The 16944-nt window shown below is 38.7% G+C and overlaps 4 protein-coding genes and 1 long non-coding RNA gene across 6 annotated transcripts; 2 read left to right on the forward strand and 3 right to left on the reverse strand.

Moving 5' to 3' along the window:
- Positions 1-939: 939 nt before the first annotated feature.
- Positions 940-2257, reverse strand: LOC149012520 (Copper transport protein family). Its single transcript, XM_089159670.1, has 3 exons — positions 1987-2257; positions 1824-1902; positions 940-1744 (listed from the first exon to the last, which is right to left on the reverse strand). The coding sequence occupies exons 1-3, from the start codon at positions 1996-1998 to the stop codon at positions 1530-1532; spliced, it is 306 nt and encodes a 101-aa protein (XP_089015796.1). The 5' UTR covers positions 1999-2257; the 3' UTR covers positions 940-1529.
- A 466-nt stretch (positions 2258-2723) lies between these two features.
- LOC149012521 (uncharacterized) lies at positions 2724-4600 on the reverse strand. Its single transcript, XR_016174070.1, has 3 exons — positions 3925-4600; positions 3749-3830; positions 2724-3272 (listed from the first exon to the last, which is right to left on the reverse strand). It is a non-coding gene; the product is annotated as an uncharacterized LOC149012521 (long non-coding RNA).
- A 1018-nt stretch (positions 4601-5618) lies between these two features.
- LOC149012522 (Bifunctional inhibitor/lipid-transfer protein/seed storage 2S albumin superfamily protein) lies at positions 5619-6416 on the forward strand. The gene is made up of 3 exons (XM_089157623.1): positions 5619-5964; positions 6051-6128; positions 6271-6416. Exons 1-3 carry the CDS (start codon positions 5619-5621, stop codon positions 6414-6416), a joined length of 570 nt encoding a protein of 189 aa, XP_089013749.1.
- LOC149012523 (Agenet and bromo-adjacent homology (BAH) domain-containing protein) lies at positions 6278-12095 on the reverse strand. 2 transcript variants are annotated; one of them, XM_089158898.1, is made up of 6 exons: positions 11528-12095; positions 9878-9969; positions 9652-9765; positions 8662-9501; positions 8262-8484; positions 6278-7675 (listed from the first exon to the last, which is right to left on the reverse strand). In XM_089158898.1, the coding sequence occupies exons 1-6, from the start codon at positions 11799-11801 to the stop codon at positions 7047-7049; spliced, it is 2172 nt and encodes a 723-aa protein (XP_089015024.1). In that variant the 5' UTR covers positions 11802-12095; the 3' UTR covers positions 6278-7046. The 2 variants fall into 2 exon arrangements, with proteins under 2 accessions (XP_089015024.1, XP_089015025.1); XM_089158899.1 differs by lacking the exon at positions 11528-12095 and adding an exon at positions 11110-11222.
- A 3628-nt stretch (positions 12096-15723) lies between these two features.
- On the forward strand, positions 15724-16536 carry LOC149012524 (uncharacterized). The gene has a single exon (XM_089157624.1). The coding sequence runs from the start codon at positions 15724-15726 to the stop codon at positions 16534-16536; it is 813 nt and encodes a 270-aa protein (XP_089013750.1).
- Positions 16537-16944: the final 408 nt, after the last annotated feature.

A 16944-nucleotide genomic window follows, 5' to 3' on the forward strand; every position in this document is an offset into this window, starting at 1 on the left:
CAATGTACAATCTCTGGCCAAGTTTATACAAGTATCCATCCAAAGATGGAGAAGTTTTTAGCTAAAGGGCACTTCTAAAAGAGTTTGATACTTTGAACTAAAAGTTCTATATTCCAGATATTTTCAGGATCTATAGAGTTGTCCCAATGAGTGTAGGACTTTCTAGATAATGGATCAACTTTAGTCCCATTTACATCCTTATGGGCTAAGACGTGGGCCTTGTAGACTAAGCTAGTGGGTCTTCCATGATGGGCCTGTGGGTCTTTTAATTTGGCGGGCTGTAACATTGCTATGATGGTAAGCTACAAGTGCACTTAAATACATTGGAATTTTCATAAATATTCTTCACAATTATCAAGTATTCACTATTTTTTTTCTCAAATTATTCATCTCTTTCTTTCTTAGGATTTTTCTAGTATTCTTTTCAGAAAACATAATTGAACCCCCGAGCATTGCCCCAATGATCAAGACTGCAAGTAAATCTTTCCGATAAGCTTGCAATGTGGAGAGGGCTGGGGAAGGGCTGGGAAAAGCCGATCAGCTTGGAAGCCCTGAACACATGCCAAGCAAAAGATTCCTTGAATTATTACGCATCTATCTTTGGTGGCACACCAACCAAATTGTCAACTTTGCATGTTAGAGTTTGTCCCGTCCGGCCGCCTCAGTCACCGGCAAGAACCGACATGTCAAAGATGTCAACTCCTCCATACAAAATGTCAAGTTGAGCAGAACCGTGCAAGCCAGACCATCCAACAACTCTCAATGGTCAGGTTATATGTATAGATATCCCTCACCTACCTCATTTAATAGTAATTTTTTAGCTACTAAGTTAAAGCTGCTAGATACTCAAACCCAACCTTGGGGTAGTATTGTATTTGAATGAGACTGGCTCGTTGGACTTGCGCTCATTCTGTCTCTGTAAACAGGTTTCTACCCGAAGTTCCAGGATGGTTCACACGAGGGACCAGATTTAGACGCAACAACAGCAGGAATTCAATTTAAAGTGCCACTTTGTCAAAACCATAAAAGTGGTGCCTTTTTTATTCGTCTAAATAAAAGTAGTGAGTTGGTATCCAATTCCCAAGAAATTATTGACCTTGGAAAAGCCAGAATTAGAACCATTAATCAACAGCAATAATAAAATCCCACTTGCTTAGTGATTAAGTACCCATGTTTGAATATTGCATATATATTGAGCAATAACTTTTGCATATCTAACAAACAAATAAAAGAGAATCACAGGATTGTTCATGGAAGATTGTGGAGTTTGCAAACATGTTTATTTCTTGGTCATGGCAATCAGGTTAGCAGGTTAATTAGGTTGATCAATACTACCCTTTGCCCATCTTCAAAGAATAAATCAATTAAGGCAGGAAACCAAACTGTTCATAATAGTTAGAACTTATACATCCATGTGAAGAGGAAAGCAAACTCTCTTAGGAGTGTTTGATTTTTCTCTTCTCTGTCATCAATTTACAGTATAGAAGGAAACAGGATATCCGGAATTCCCTCAGATCTGACCCAACAGCTCAGTGTAGATGAGTGCAATCAATATTGCTTGATGGAGTGACTACCAAGGGCTTCTGAGTTTGTTGTTCACGGCTGCCATCAAACTCTATTATACGCAGTATTTCGACTCTGCGGTTCATCTTCTTCCTTATCCTTATAGCTACATCTTGTGAAATGAATTTGCCACAAACGCTTACAGTGCTCTGCTTCTTCTCAATCAAATGGTCATCTAACTCTGCAAGTACAAATTCAAACAGAAAGAAAAATGAGAATATATACAAAGAGATCTTAGATTGAGAACTAGTTCAAATCACCATTCATGCTGAGAAGGATTCTGTTTAATTTTTTGTAACAGCAATTGCAGTCAATGTTGATCCTCATCACCATGCAGATCTGAAGAAGTCATCAATGAAAATGAAACACCCATAAGAGAACATGTCTAATTTCAATGAAACTTTTGAGGGAATTGAAGCTTGCCTTCATTGACATGGAGATGGCAGATGGGCAGGTCTTGGTTTCAATGATTGGTGGATTTAGTGATTGATAAGTTTAAGAGTAAAGGGAGTTTTCCAATTGAGAATGAAATGGAGAATGGGTTTGGTAATATTTCCTTCTCTTAAGGGTACTCTTTAACAACTAATGAGAGTGTTTCTCTTTCTTTAATGTAGATTTGTATGGAATCTGATTCTGTTCTAGCTGGAGGTGAGTCTAGAGAAATGTAGTGGGCATTGTTTTGCTTATATGTGGCTGGCTTCTTTGCCTTGCTTTGGTTTTATTTGTCATGTTGACATTGAAAAGGAAAGGGAAAGCATCTGTTTCTTGTTTCTAGTTGTTTTCCTGATCAAAAAGGCAAGGGAAGGCATATGGCATCTTGGGTCTTCTCAACTAGGGAACTTAGAAGGAATTTCTGTGAAAAACACCCATGGGTAATCTGGATTAATTCGTTTTTTATATTCTCGAGGGTAGAGGATATTATTATCGTGTTTTTCGTCATCATACATTCAAAAGGGTTCATTTTATCGGTGTTCAGAGATGGACCATACCTAAATGAGAGATGGCAGACACGTCAAGGTAGCATCAGTAAACAGGTCAAGATTTAATGGCTATGGATTCAAAGTCAAAAATGGCTACTCTCTGGACCTGTATGTATATTTGGAGTATTTTGGACCCAGTATGTTTAAAAGGGGACCATGTGGTGGAAAACTACTCTCCGTTATCATTTCAAAATCTGATTTTTAATCTTGTTTCCTTAACCGTGTCCCACTAACATATGGATTTCCCCTTTTATTATAAACAAAGGGGCACTTAGGGTTTTTTTGACTCGCTTTCTCGTCACCCATTATGAATACCAATTGTCTATTAATATTCATCTTATTTGACAAACTATTTTTTTACTGAATAAATTTGTTAGGTGGATAACTACCAAACGTATCCCTCAAAATTTTTGGAACAGCTTTCCTACATAGTCTTCCTAAGGGAGCAACCAAAATTATGAAAATAGACATTAGAGAGGAAAATTTTCTGCAATTATATATATTATATTTACAAATGCACTCAAAAGATTGTCTGCAATAAAGAACAAACATATATATAAACAGCTGGCATTAGGTCCACAGCATCTTATAATCAAATATGCTTGACAATCTTGCTTTGTTGTTTGCTGTAGATATCTTTAACTTGCTTTCTAGATCCTTCAATTGATGATACACAAGTGATGGTCACCGTTTTTTTTAATATATCCACCACAATGGAATCAGCTGTCACTGCAAAAAAAAAGAAAGAATGATATTGAGAAAAATCAATGAAACATGATTAGTGTTATCCCACTATAAAAAAGTTAAAAGAATCAAATTTATTTTGATTAGTGTTTAAAATCTAATAAAGATCAACAAATAAAGAAAATATCAGATAGATATTTATATGGTTCACTTGAAATTGGGTTACATTCACAATAGAACAATGAATTAAACATAATCAACCCTAATGGATCGACATGACATATTAGAAAGAATTAATATTACTTCCTAGATTAAAGTGAGATCAAGCTTCTCTGAGCACACCCATTTATAGAGAAGCAACCAGGAAACTAGATATTCCCACTTCCCCAGCAGGATAGTTGAGCTCTCTGAAGTATGAAAACCCAATTTTAAACAACCAATAACCAATCTTTATTGATAACTGAAGTTGTTCTGGAGCTTGAATTCTAATCAGAAAAAGGGTCTTGAATTTCAGAACTTACTGTTCATCTGGGAGATCGCGTTCGCAACCCTCTTTTGGCAATTTTTACAGCGCAAATCTGCTGAGAGAACGACTTCTTGCGTCTGCTTTCAACACATTTCCAGATTTTCCAAGGTCATAAGCATATATGTGAAAAATCTTTAAAGAGAAGGAAAAGAGAAAGAGAGAGAGACTAACAAGAGGTAAGCTTAAGGATTCAACAGATGCTAAGCTGCTACTTGGAAGAAGTAGCTTCTTCGGCTTGTGAATTCCAAGTTTGGCAAGCTCCTTCTTAGTCCAACCAAGGAATGACATAGTTTTGTTCTGAGCTCATTCACTTGGCAAGACTTTCTGGGTATGAAGCCTGAATGCCTCAGTTTCTGGATTCAATCACTAGCTTACCTACTAAGTGACAGGGAAGTGCAGAAAAGTGATTTTGGAACAAATTTGGCTCTGTTGATTGAGAACTTCCATCTTCTGATAAGCAGTTTTGGACCTCTTGTTTGGTTGGAGAAGAGTAAGCAGATGGGGATTTGCACCAAAATAAGGGGAAAAGTCATCTTGTGAAGTTGACAACAGAGGCAGCTTGCCTTTGGCAAAGGCAAGCCCAGTCCACATTTTGTTGATTGCTTTGCTTGGTTTTTCAATTCAGGAATTATTGTAGGAAAGTTTCTTAGAATACCAAAAATTCATTTTTCAAAAGGTGATTTCAAGTCTCTGCAGGCTTGAGAGTTTGAACCACTAGTAGACAATGTTCTGTGCTCCTTCTAGGGACCATCTGTAACAAGAACCTAATCATCTGCTCCAAAACAAACAGATGTTTCTAGGCAATATTGTTCAAACTGGACCATTTCCTGGACCCAAATTTGGTCTGCCCATCTGACCCAAAAGCATCATTTTTATGTGCAAGTGGGAGGAAATCATGATTACTAGCTCTCACTATACAGATGAGATTCCAAATGCAATATTGAACTTTTAGTGATGTGATTCTGTGAGATATAAAATACAGAATTAATCCAAACTGGACTGTTAAAATTGTAGCAGAGATTCTCTATATAAATCATACGTTCAATGCCAGAATCCTTGTCTGTCAAGTTATCCTTTCTGTGGGTTATTAGACCCCACTTGCCCTTAAAAATGAATTCACACCTCCAAAAGGAAGCACTCTTTGTGGTTATTTGACAACATTGATAAAGGAACAAGTGTGACAAAGTTAAGGAAAAGTTCTTCCACAAGTGGATGTTTGGCTGCGCTGAAACAAGAGTAGAAGAAAACAAAAAATTCTTTTATTGTGTACAGATCTCAATCTTTTAGGAGAATTAATGTTTAGACTCATTTGCCTTTGACTATAATTCAAGTCATTGTATATATTGGGGAAAAAACTAGGTTTCATGAAGATTCAAACTCTCAACTTCTTACTTGTATGTGTTGGTCTTTACCTAGTTACTCCTTGAAAAATAACATTTTCATGAAGACAGAAGAAACAGAACTAGTTAGAATTTGCAAAAATTAAAAACATTTTGTGTGACTTTTAACTATCGATTATGTCCCCCTCACAAACAGAATGCCTTCTTGATCATTGAAAATGTATAGCATAATAGCAAGCATAAGTGCATAACTAATTTGGTTATTTTCATAAGATGCACGTGTAGAGATTGGTATAATTCAGTTATATTAGCACGGAAACCCTAGGAATGGTTTGAGACAAATCTGGTTTTGTCAGGAGGAGAGAGTGAAAGAGGAAGAATGGGAAGCGCGTGAAAAACACACGCAGCATGCATGCAGCAGCTCTCACCTAAACAATACTCTGTCAATCTTCTTGTAACTCTGAACTTCTAATTATAAGTAAGAAAAAATAAACACAACTCATTTCATCCAACCTGATACAAATCATGGCTTCTTCTGCTTCTTCTGTGGTGTTAGTGTTTCTAATTTCACTTCCTTTGGCTTTCACCCATGCTGAATCCTTGGACCCTTTGACATCAGGCCCAAACATGGTGGATTGTGATACTTCCCAACTCCTGCCGCTTGCCCCTTGTGCACCCTTTGTACAAGGATTTGATTCTTCCCCGCTTCAGATTTGCTGTGATAACCTCCATGAACTCTCCCTTCAAGAACCCAATTGTCTGTGTCTCTTGCTTAATGACACTGCTATGAGCGCCTTCCCCATTAACAAGACACTTGCATTGGAGCTGCCACCTCTTTGCAGCCTAAAACTCAACTATTCCATCTGCCCAGGTACCATTTCAATTCAAATTACTATTACTAACTTCTCCATCCCTGCTATGGCTAATTAACTGGGATTTTCTTGCCTCTTTTTTTAGGGTTTATTGAGTCTCCAAGTCCCAGATCACCTAAATCTCAAGTTCCATCAGGAACCACCTCTAATGCTTCTACTGCAGGTATGTAGTGAGCAAACCAAATCTTACTTTCAATTGTTCTGTTTTCATGTTGCTGGAGCTTGGAGTGGCAAACATGTTATATCAAATTAGATTAAGAAATGCAGGAAAACTCACTCTAATTCCCTTGCTTATTGACCTTCAGCATCTCCAGCGAATGCATCGCCCCCACCAAAGCCTAACACGGGCCTTATGTTTTCACGGAGTAGTGGTGAACAGTTGAAAATTAAAAAGGAAAGCTCAGTGTTGCTGTTTGCCACAACTCTTCTACTACAGCAAATCTTCAATTAAGTCTACTCAATTGTAGCTCATTAGAGAAAGCTTCTTATAGTATAGAAGCTCACTTGTTTAGGTTCATATGCAAATTATATATTTGAAGTCTCACGGTTGATAATGAAGTTCTCTATAGCACCATAGACTACTAAATTACTTTTACATACTCCCAAACATAATTCTAAAATTTTTATTACCATGCACCACTTGATTTACTTCTAATACTTGGAAATATGAATTTACATAGTTGGACCCTTAATCTAATACTTTGAAATATAAATTTACACAGTTGGACCCTTAATGCTAGTATGCTACAACCAACAACTGAGAAAAAAAATTACCCAGATGAAAGAATGAAATAATTATTATCTAAAACTGGGATTCTCTACATTGGATTAGTCTACTGAATTCAAAAATGACGCCCATAAGAGTTAAGGGCACTCTGCTATATGTGGCTGAAGCTACACTGTTACACTTTCATACAACTTGTTACAATACTTCCCGAGAAAGGGAAGATGGAATTTGGTTTTTCAACTGGATGATTTTCAAGGAATCAGCAACGAAAGACACCTGCCTATACAATTGAGTCATCATCCCTCTGAATGACCCAGTTTCAAATGAAATGTCACACCAAGACAACGCCAAAAATCACCTGGACATAACCAAGCTTGCAAAAGGTACAGACGCATTTAAAATCGCATCGCCTGCAAACTTGCAGTTATCATGATCCAAGTTCAGAGATTTGGGGTTCAAGAATCTATCACAAGGAGTTGAATCTACATTCTCTAAGCTGCTGCTACTGCTGCTGCCATCAACATGATTCTTAGAATCCAAGCTCCTTCGACTGCTCTCTCTACTGCGCCTTCTCTTCCTCGAGGACTTCCACCTCAGCTGAACAAACAAATCATCCTTAACAAGATTTGGTAACACATTTGCTTCCTCCCCCTCATCATCACGAGGTTCAAAACAAGGAACCTCCTTCTCAAGTGAAAACTCGGCATTTTTTGATATACCATTGAGATCAGACCCCCTATTGCCATGCTTCAGTAAACCATTACACACATCAGCCTGGACTCCTGCATCACAATTTTTTTTGCTAGTCACCGATGGAAGAATGCTCCCATCAAAAGATTTACCATCAATGTGACCGTTTCCTAGACCAGATAGAACCGAAGTTGCAATATCTGGTCTTTCCTTGATATACATCCACTTGTTGACCACCCAGTCCTGAGAACGTCTCAAATCACCATGACCAAAGATTTTCTTCTGGCGTTCACCTGCATTTTTAAGTAGCTTCATTAGATGTGGAGGATGACAGTCTCAAACTTTTCGTATTAGAAATCACTTGAAAAATATGAAGACAATATAGCAACATGCTCTACCACATCCAAAATGCTGACTGGCCAAAATGCAGGGCTGTAGAAAAAGGGGTGAAATTGGACAAACCATCGCCTATTTGAATCTGAACCAAATTCGAATTGGCAAGGTCCAAGATCCCGATTCTATATTTTTAAACCTACGTAGTGATCACATGTCAAATTTAAAACCAAGAATCAATATACAAACACATATAAGCATACCCAACTTATGACCCTGGGACTACACAGTAGCCCCTACCGGTTCTGAGTTACTCAATATGATGTCTGGTCAGTTTGGAAACTAAAATTGGGAACTTGGGTTGCACCGGTAAACACAATATCAGCACCACATTAATCACGATATGGCAGTTAATGACTGGTGTCAAAATAAGGGAGCACCAAAAGCATAGTTGTCACTCCCAGTGGGCAAAACAAATATGCAATAATATTGAACTAAACCTCAGCCAAAATTCTACTAAGAGGGATTTAGTATATTCACACGTACCAGGAAAGAAAACATGAATTCTGTCTTCCGATTCTTTCTGGACCACAATACCTTCCCACCACCCATCGCACCACCACGCATCCACAACAGATCCAACATCAACGCTCCAGGAGACTTGTCCTTGTCCTTTGTCAGACAGTGGAAATGGTCGTACTGTCATCCTTCCCTTTAGACGGAGACCCAAATAGTCAGCCTCCAAGACCTTTGAAGCCAGAACCCATTCCTACAACCAAACAGCGACAAACAAAGGAAAAAGATCAGAAAAAGAATACACTCAGAACCAGAGCCTTTCCAAACAAATTATCATAATCATAACAATAACTAAAACAATGAATTAAGTCGACAAAGCTAGACCATCTTCAAGCACAAAATCATAAACCACCACAATCTGCACTCTTACCTCTAAATTGATTGATTCATCTGCAGCATCCTGAATATCCTGATATTGTACCTTCAACTTTTCCTTGTGTTTCTTCAGCACCAAGGCACGGAACCAACAGCCCCTAATACCACTATCCTGAGAGAACACCTCAACATGTGAACCCACTGATAAATGCTCACATGATCTTTGCTGATCTGACTCTTTTCTAGACATACCAGCAGCAACTACCATTGGAGCAGATATTTTCACACTGCCATTTTCAATGAATAAATTTTTGCTGAACTCATGCAAATCTTCACAAACTGCATCATTTGCATTCTTTCCCAAGTGCAACTGACTGCCCACATCACCACTAGAAGTACGTTGCTTTTTGGGTTTGCTTTTAACAAAATCCAAAACATCATTTCCTTCCCCTTCTTGGCCACAATTAATATTACCATGTTTCACATCAGTCCTACACTCGGATGTAGTGTACATATATCTTAGTATTTCCTGCCTCCAATAACCTTGGACTTGGGTGATGTCAAAAGGCTTAACATCATCATTATCAACCATCCGATGGCAGACAAATGGATCCAACTTAGTGTGCTTTGCCTCGTTCTGGAACTTCTCAAAATGCTGAGGGCTAAGAATCGTTGCTAATCCATCTATGCATTCAACACTGAGATCCTGAAGGCAAACAGAAAAGAAAATCTCCCTGCCATTAAAATCAGCAGGGGAAACACTACCAACCTCATCAACTTTGTGAAACCATCGTACAACAACCATCTTATTGCCTTTAGTATCTTCGTATAGATCTTCTAAGTATGCAACAAGCCTCTTATTTTCTTCAGCCATAACGTATACAAAGTCATAAACCTGGAAGAAAAAGTGGACAAGAGGCAAACACATAAAACAAATTAAATCACAGAAATATATTAGAAAAAGAAGAAGAAAATGAGATGTTAATTATTCAAGAGGATATGAAGGATGAGGAAATGAAGTTCAGAACCACCAAAATGAACTCACATAAATAGTAACTCCGCTCCGTGAGAAGGATCGATAGTGCCTCCGACGCTTTTTACAAGTCCATGAAGAACCCAACCATGAAAATCCTTTAGGATGGTGCCCAGATTTCTGTAACTGAAGATTTTAAGATCAATCAGATCAGAAACCACTCAACAACAATATAGAGTAAATTTTATGACTTAGACAGTCATCCAGCAATACAACCCACCAGAAAAAATAAACCTACCTTCAGTGGTCGTCCATCTGAATCACGACAATCCTCACTCTCCAAAGCAGATTCAACCTTTTGAGACGGATGTGAGGGTACATCTACTCCATCTACAAAATAGACAAATTGCAATCGTCTTAAACAAGGGCATATGCAAAACAATCACGCATGAATTCTATAAAACAGACAAATAGCAACCGTATTAATCAAGGGCATGCACAAGCAAACAACCAGGCATGAAAAAAATCAGAATTTGGAAATAACCAAATTCAAACAAATACTGACGGTGGAGAGCTCTCAAAAAAAAACACAATACACATCCTTCTATAAATGATGTTACGAACCACAACATAATCAGAATATCACTGTACAAGGAACCTGCAGGTTAACCATGATTGAAAGTTTTGCTTGGTAAAAGACCCTAATTCTATCCAACAGAGAAAAACGGGTATTAAAGAGGAAACTTAGTCCCAAACCTAGCAGATAGGAGGCCAGAAGGGTCCTGACGTTCTCAGCCAGCAGCTATAAAGTGGCACTTACCTGCATCCCAGCACTCGATTAGATCCCCAAAGAAGAACCACAAAAGGAAGAGGAAGCGAGAAAGAACCTAACATTCAAGGGTCAGTAAAAAAAATTATGAACAAATACAGAGGCAGCAATGAATATTCGAGGAACATGTCACTCAGATCTAGAGGCCTTCTACGGAATAAGAACCTATGAACAAACAAGAGTCGTTTTTTTTTAGAAAACATCAATTTCATAGGAGGTTGAATTTAAAGGTGAGAAAAAACTTGATCAATCCCTGTAATACAGGCATCGTAAGAGAATACAAGATTTGAAGAAATTATCAATTTCTTTCGATGGAAAAGGGGGAAGCAGGCGCGCATCGCCATCAATAAGAAGCGGTTTACTGATAGAAAATACACAGTGGCAATATAGATCTGGAATTCCAAACAAAAACTCAAAAGAAGAAGTGGTTGAACCTGCCATCCAAAACAATCTGCTTTCGGCGTGTGACTCCTATGGGCTTGTGATACAGCTGTAGGGGAAGGGGGGAAGAGAGAGGGAGAGGGGGGAGGGAGGGAGAGTAATCTAATGGATCTGAAACACAAACACCTGTAACGTAACCGCAAAACGTTGAAAAAATATACAGCCTTCAAAAATAGGAGCGGCATGACAGTTCCCTATTTTTTCAGAGATGGACCATCGAATCCAAAATCATGGCCATGAATTCTTCTGATTCGACTCACCAAAATCGTAGGGCAACATATCTTTCTACGTATGGCATCTGGGCATACACCACCAGACAAACCCCGTCATCCACATATTGAGCTTTTGATAGAGCAAACTGCATATATGCTTCTCGCCCTTTCGGAGGTGATGGTGATGCCGAAGAGCCCAAGGGTTATCAACAAAAAGCCTATTTTTTTCGATAGCAGATGGTGTTCAAAGCAATTATTGTCCCCTTGTGCCTTTTGCTCTGCGATGCCCGAAGGGAAGAAAGAGACGCCGGTGAGATTTGAACAATTATTTAGGAGATAACAAGCATCTAGCAAATCCCTAATAAAAACCACTCCCAGCACAAATCTCCCAACCCCTCTCTCTCGTGCTAAAACCAGAAACCGAAAAACAAAATCCAAAACATATTTTCCCCTTCAGATTTTATACCTGTAACGACAGAGGAGAGCCAATCAACAACATCTTTTCGAGAGCGAAGCTTGGCAAGGGAAGATGAAGGTGCAAGCGAGAGAAGAACAGAACGATTTCGTAGAGCATAGTAATAAGACATGTGCTTGAGACGTCTTTCCTTGCCAACCACAGCCAAATCAGAACCTCCATCTTTTCGTTTCAGAAAATAATGCACCTCCTTCCTCCCTTTATCATTCGTTACGAAAACCTCCTCCCATCCATCAAACAACGCTGCAGCTGCTGATTTCTGCATCTCTCACACTCCAATCTTCAATTCCAATTTCTGAATCTTCACGAGAAGAAACAGGAAACCCTAATACTGTAATCTGTGAAGAAGACAGAATAAATAGGAAAGAGATGAATAAGAAGAAGCGATGAACCCTAATCCTGAAACCTGCTAAATAAGGAGGAATTTTTGGGGGGAATTTATTAGAAGAGAAGTATCTCTTATCTTCTGGTTTCAGAAAGAGGATGTAGAGTTGAAATGGGATCGGCGAAGTCATTTTATCGTTGCTTTTTGAGACAGGTGGGAATGGTGGTAAGGCTTGAAGGGCGGTGTTTAGGCGGGCGAAGGAGAGGGATAGAGAGACACCCTAGGGTTATGAGATCGAGATCAGAGATCAACGGCGAGGATTTCGCCCACGACAACAACGCCTTTGAAACCACTTGGAAGTTTCCTGGGTCCCAACTTCCAAACATAAAACCGTAGATTTACCACGATCATAAACCCAATTAATTGATAGATTACGTTTTTCTCCCTCTCTTCTTTCGGTTTGAATTTCGGGTATTTGATGAATTACAAAATTATCTATACTAAAACCATAGATCATATATTTTATACCGTTCGATTAGGTTTCTTCGACGATCTGGATGCATCTGACGGCCAAAGGAACTTATCAATTTAGGCGGCTGTTTAGCTTACCATTACCTGATAGGAAATACGTTAAATTATGGAAGAAAAGATCGCGAATGGGGACGGATGACGTGAGCCACAAGAAATGAATCCAAAAGTGTACAGCTAAGCCGGCCCCAAAATTAGACGTTTCTCCAAAGGCGGGAAGAGGGAATGGATCTTTCTTTCCATTTTCCCTCCTACAATTCACGTTTTGACCGGATGACCCGTTTTTGAACGGACTTCACTTGTTACCGGGTCTAGCCGGTCACGGCTGACGAAATGGATGAAAAGTTACCGAGTTCACCCGGTATAACTGTGACATAAAGTCAACATTTTCGGCCCCACTACCAGCACCCTCGGGCCCACCTTTCTCAGTCGCTCCAGCCAATGCGGCTACTTTATACCCAGTTACTCATAAAATTGGGCCCACATGAATTTTAAAAATGAGCGGTCATGTCCCAATCCGGGCTACCTTCCCCAAATAATTCATGACCATCATGAATGCTAAAGTCACGGCGGATTGATTCAAGTCAATGTTTAAATAAAGTCAATAGATCTAACGGTCAGGATTTTCTTCTCTCTGTAGAGATCGCACGTGCCGTTGTAGTTTATTTTTACGAGACGAACGTGCGATCATGATGTTCTGTTAAAAATTTTCAGTTTGTCATTAAACTAATCTTCAAACTCGTGAGTTTTGAGACATTGATTAGAGTTATCACGTGCCATCACGTCGCCACTTGATTTTTAGAGAGTAGAGAAGAGGACAGGACAGTGACGTGGTAGTCCTATCCGAATTTCTAACCTTTTTTGTATGATTTTCAAGAGATTCGGCCGGGTTTTACTGAACCGAGTTACTCAAACGAGGTTGTGACTTTCAATGATTACTACCATGGTCACAAGATATCTCATTGACCTGTAGACTTTTGACAAATGGATCATCTAGGAAGATGCCACGTGGATACCAATCGAATGATGTAAGCACGAGGGAATTAAAACAGCCCGACGGATAGAGCCGATTTCGGTAGAATGATGACCAAATGAAGGAAGCTGCGAGTGCGTACTTTCTTTGGTAAAAGAAAAAAAGGGTACTGATGAGAGGACATATTCTCTTTATATTCGGATGGATTAGGGTGCTAATTTAATTTATAGCCTAAACCATTAAATTCGAACCGCACTCACCCGTTATAGTCATAGTCTGAACCGAACCTTAATAGGTCGTATTTGGGCTGAAGGTTGTGGAATCCACACCAACCCGAAATCGAACTGTAACCTGTTATAACCCGTTTTGTAATTTTACATTAAATAGTCTTTGAATCATTATATTACCATTAGGTAGTTGGTATAGACAATTATAAAAATTAAGCATGAATTCAAAGATCAAATAGTCATTTTACTACTTAATATTCAGATTCTTGATTTTTATAGAATGGGTGGATTTTTTTTTAATGGAAATTGACCAATAACAACTTTGCTTTCCATATAATTTTCACTTTTGTTGTGGGATGTTCAATTGTTTCTTCTTGTTCTCTTTCTTACACACTATAAACCGTTAGTCAACTCGAATCTAAATTATTAGCCCAAACTCAAACCGCACCAAACAGAAACAGGCCTGAAATCGTTATTTTGCTAATGGGCCGTGTTTGGGCTAAATATTTTTCAGCCCGAAACCACCCCAAACCGCACCGTTGACACCCCTAGGATGGAGCTTTAAGCAAAGGTGTTTTGTGAATCCGATAGGTAAATTTGCAGCAACCCAAGCAAAATATAGCCACAGATCCTTAGCCATTGTCATGGAGGCAGAAGAAGTTCGTGATGGAGTTTCTTTTTGCACTTTCTGTGTAAATTTTCAAGCTGATTGTATATTCGGATTGCCAACCTATGGTGAATGATTTGAATCACCAAAACCACTCTCTTAATTGGTCATGTGTTAGCCTCGTAAAGGAGATTGCAGCCTATTTTCTTATCTTGGTTGTTGGATTCTATAGAATTTGGTTTTGTTCATTTTCATAATTAATTGTCTCTACACTATGATCATTTTTTTTTTCTGAAGATTTTATCAGTAACCAATTGGCATTTCACATTTTAAACGTAGTTTAATTTTATTTGCATTGATAAATGTTAGGGAATAATATTGTTTATTATTCTTTCTTGTCTTTTATATTCATGTATATGCATTACATATATGTTTTATATAAATACGTGTAAAGTCAAGATATTCGATATAACACAAATTCATTCATTTCTGTCTTAAACTCTAAAATTCTAATATGGTATCATTCGTCAGGTTCGGTTCTAGGTTTTCCTCTGTTTTGAGGTTCTGATGCTCGTCCACTTCTTCTCTATCGGTGCTGTTTCTGCTCTGATTTGTTCGTCTCTTCTCTGCTTTGAGGTTGTGCTTTACTACGTGTGGTGTGCTCAGATCTATGTTCGTGCTCCTTCTCTCTTCTGCTGTGGTTTGAAGATCTTCCTGAAATCTGTTGTGGTTTGAAGATCTGTTATGCAATCTGTTGTGGCTTTGAAGATTTGGTTTGTCAATCTGGCTTTTGAAGATCTAGTTTGTGCTGCAACTGTGGTTTGAAGATCTGGTGTTTCGTTTTGCTCTTTTCGTGGCCGATTCTTGTTCTTGTGTTTGCAGCTATGTGTGTTTGAAGATTTGCACAGTTGCTCTATTTGTTTGAAGATTTCGTGGCTAATTTATGTTCTTGTGTGCCTTTCACTTTGAGATTTGTTCGTTTGCTCATAAATTCTGCTTGAGAATTGGTTTTGCCTCTTGTTCAATTGGTGATTGAGTCGTGTTCTGTTCATTTAGTTTTGATTATGTTTCTTTTGTAGTCCTCTTCCGATCTTGAGTGCTTTCTTGATTTTCTTTTTTTGATGGCTTCTGATTCTACCACTTCTGCATCTGAGGCAACTTCTATTGATGTTTCTCCAACAATATCCATCTCTCATGCTCATCATTACTTACCTATTAAGCTTTCTTCTTCCAAGATAAGAGGTCCCAATTCATTCCATTACTTAAAACTACTGGTCTTCTTGGTTTCATCGATGGCACTAATCTATGTCCTTCTCCGTTTCTTGATCCTCTTGTTGTCCCACCAACTCCAAATCCTGCTTACTTTCTGTGGCACAACACGATCAATTATTACTTAGTTGGATTCTTGCTTCTCTAACTGAACTTGTTCGTTCACAAGTTGTTAATATTTCTACTGCTTCAGAGGTTTGGTCTTCTCTTGCATCCACCTATGCTTCTTCCTCTCAAGCTCGTGTGATGCAGCTTTGAATGCAACTTCACAATATTTGCAAGGGTTCTGATTCTGCCTCTATATATCTTCTACGGATCAAACAAATTTCTAATGCTCTTGCCTTAGCATCTAATTCTGTCTCAGAGTCTGAGCTTGTGCTATTTGTTCTTGGAGGTCTGGGACTCGATTATCAATCCTTTGTTACTTTGATTACTACTCGTGAAACGCCTGTCAAATATGCAAATTTACAGGGTCTTCTTCTTTGTGAGGAAATTCGTATTTCAAATGCTCTACAGGATATTTCCAACACCAGTGCTCATCTAGCTCAAACTTCTGTTTCTCCTTCCTCGTCTCGTAGTAATTTTGGCTTGCAGAATTTTAATGTTGGTCGCACCTCTAATCAACGTGTTTTTGCTGGTGGTCATGGTCAGTTTGGTCGTGGTTCTGGCCATAGCTTACATGGTCATGGTTTTGGTAGACATGGGCGTGGTCCTCTCTATTGTACATATTGTGATCGATATGGCCATGTGGCTCGTTTCTGTTATCAACGATCTTCTTCTGATGCTCCACCTCAAGCTCACATGGCTACATCAAATTTTTGCTCTACAGCTGGTAATCTTGGTCCTCAATGGATCGCCGATTCTGGAGCTTCGCATCATCTTACATCTAATCTCCAGCATCTTTCTGCTCCTGTTAAATATGCTGGTGCTGATTCGGTTATGATAGGTGATGGCTCAGGTTTGTCTATTTCTCATTTTGGAAAATCTGGGTTTATATTTGGTGATTCTCATTTCAAGATGAATGATGTTCTTTATGTTCCAACTACTTCTGCTGATTTGCTTTGCTGCTGACAATAATCTACTTTGAATTTCATTCTGATTGTTTTTATATAAAGGATCAGTCCACAGGTCATACACTTTTGAGAGGACAACGTGAAAATGCAATATACACTATGCCATCTTTGGAGCCTATACATAGTATTGCTCTGTCTGCTTTTAAGTGTACTCCAGATGTTTGGCATCATAGACTGGGTCATACTAACTAGTAACTATACTACTGTCAACAAAGTTATTTATGATTTTCACCTGCCTTGTACTGGTGCTAGTTCACATGTGGTTTGTTTATCTTGTCAACTTGCTAAAGCTCACAAGTTACATTTTTCTCATTGTGCTACTTATACAACTGCTCCATTACAACTTGTGTTTTCTGATTTGTGGGGTCCTTCACATGAGATTTCCAATGAAGGCCATCGCTATTAT

The sequence above is a fragment of the Hakea prostrata genome, chromosome 6, assembly GCF_041222555.1.
Source record: "Hakea prostrata isolate BN-2017 chromosome 6, UWA_Hpros_2, whole genome shotgun sequence".
NCBI lineage: Eukaryota > Viridiplantae > Streptophyta > Magnoliopsida > Proteales > Proteaceae > Hakea > Hakea prostrata.

Bases quoted from the DNA above. Each gene is read 5' to 3' on its own strand.
- LOC149012520 (XM_089159670.1), bottom strand. The intron at 1,745-1,823 runs GTGATTTGAACT...TTGTACTTGCAG, and splicing joins AATCCTTCTCAGCATGAATG to AGTTAGATGACCATTTGATT.
- LOC149012524 (XM_089157624.1), top strand. From the start codon at position 15,724: ATGCAACTTCACAATATTTGCAAGGGTTCTGATTCTGCCTCTATATAT.
- LOC149012522 (XM_089157623.1), top strand. From the start codon at position 5,619: ATGGCTTCTTCTGCTTCTTCTGTGGTGTTAGTGTTTCTAATTTCACTT. The intron at 5,965-6,050 runs GTACCATTTCAA...CTCTTTTTTTAG, and splicing joins CAACTATTCCATCTGCCCAG to GGTTTATTGAGTCTCCAAGT. The intron at 6,129-6,270 runs GTATGTAGTGAG...ATTGACCTTCAG, and splicing joins CTCTAATGCTTCTACTGCAG to CATCTCCAGCGAATGCATCG.
- LOC149012523 (XM_089158898.1), bottom strand. From the start codon at position 11,801: ATGCAGAAATCAGCAGCTGCAGCGTTGTTTGATGGATGGGAGGAGGTT. The intron at 9,766-9,877 runs GTAGGTTTATTT...TAAAATCTTCAG, and splicing joins CAGATGGACGACCACTGAAG to TTACAGAAATCTGGGCACCA. The intron at 9,502-9,651 runs GTGAGTTCATTT...TTTTTCTTCCAG, and splicing joins GGAGCGGAGTTACTATTTAT to GTTTATGACTTTGTATACGT.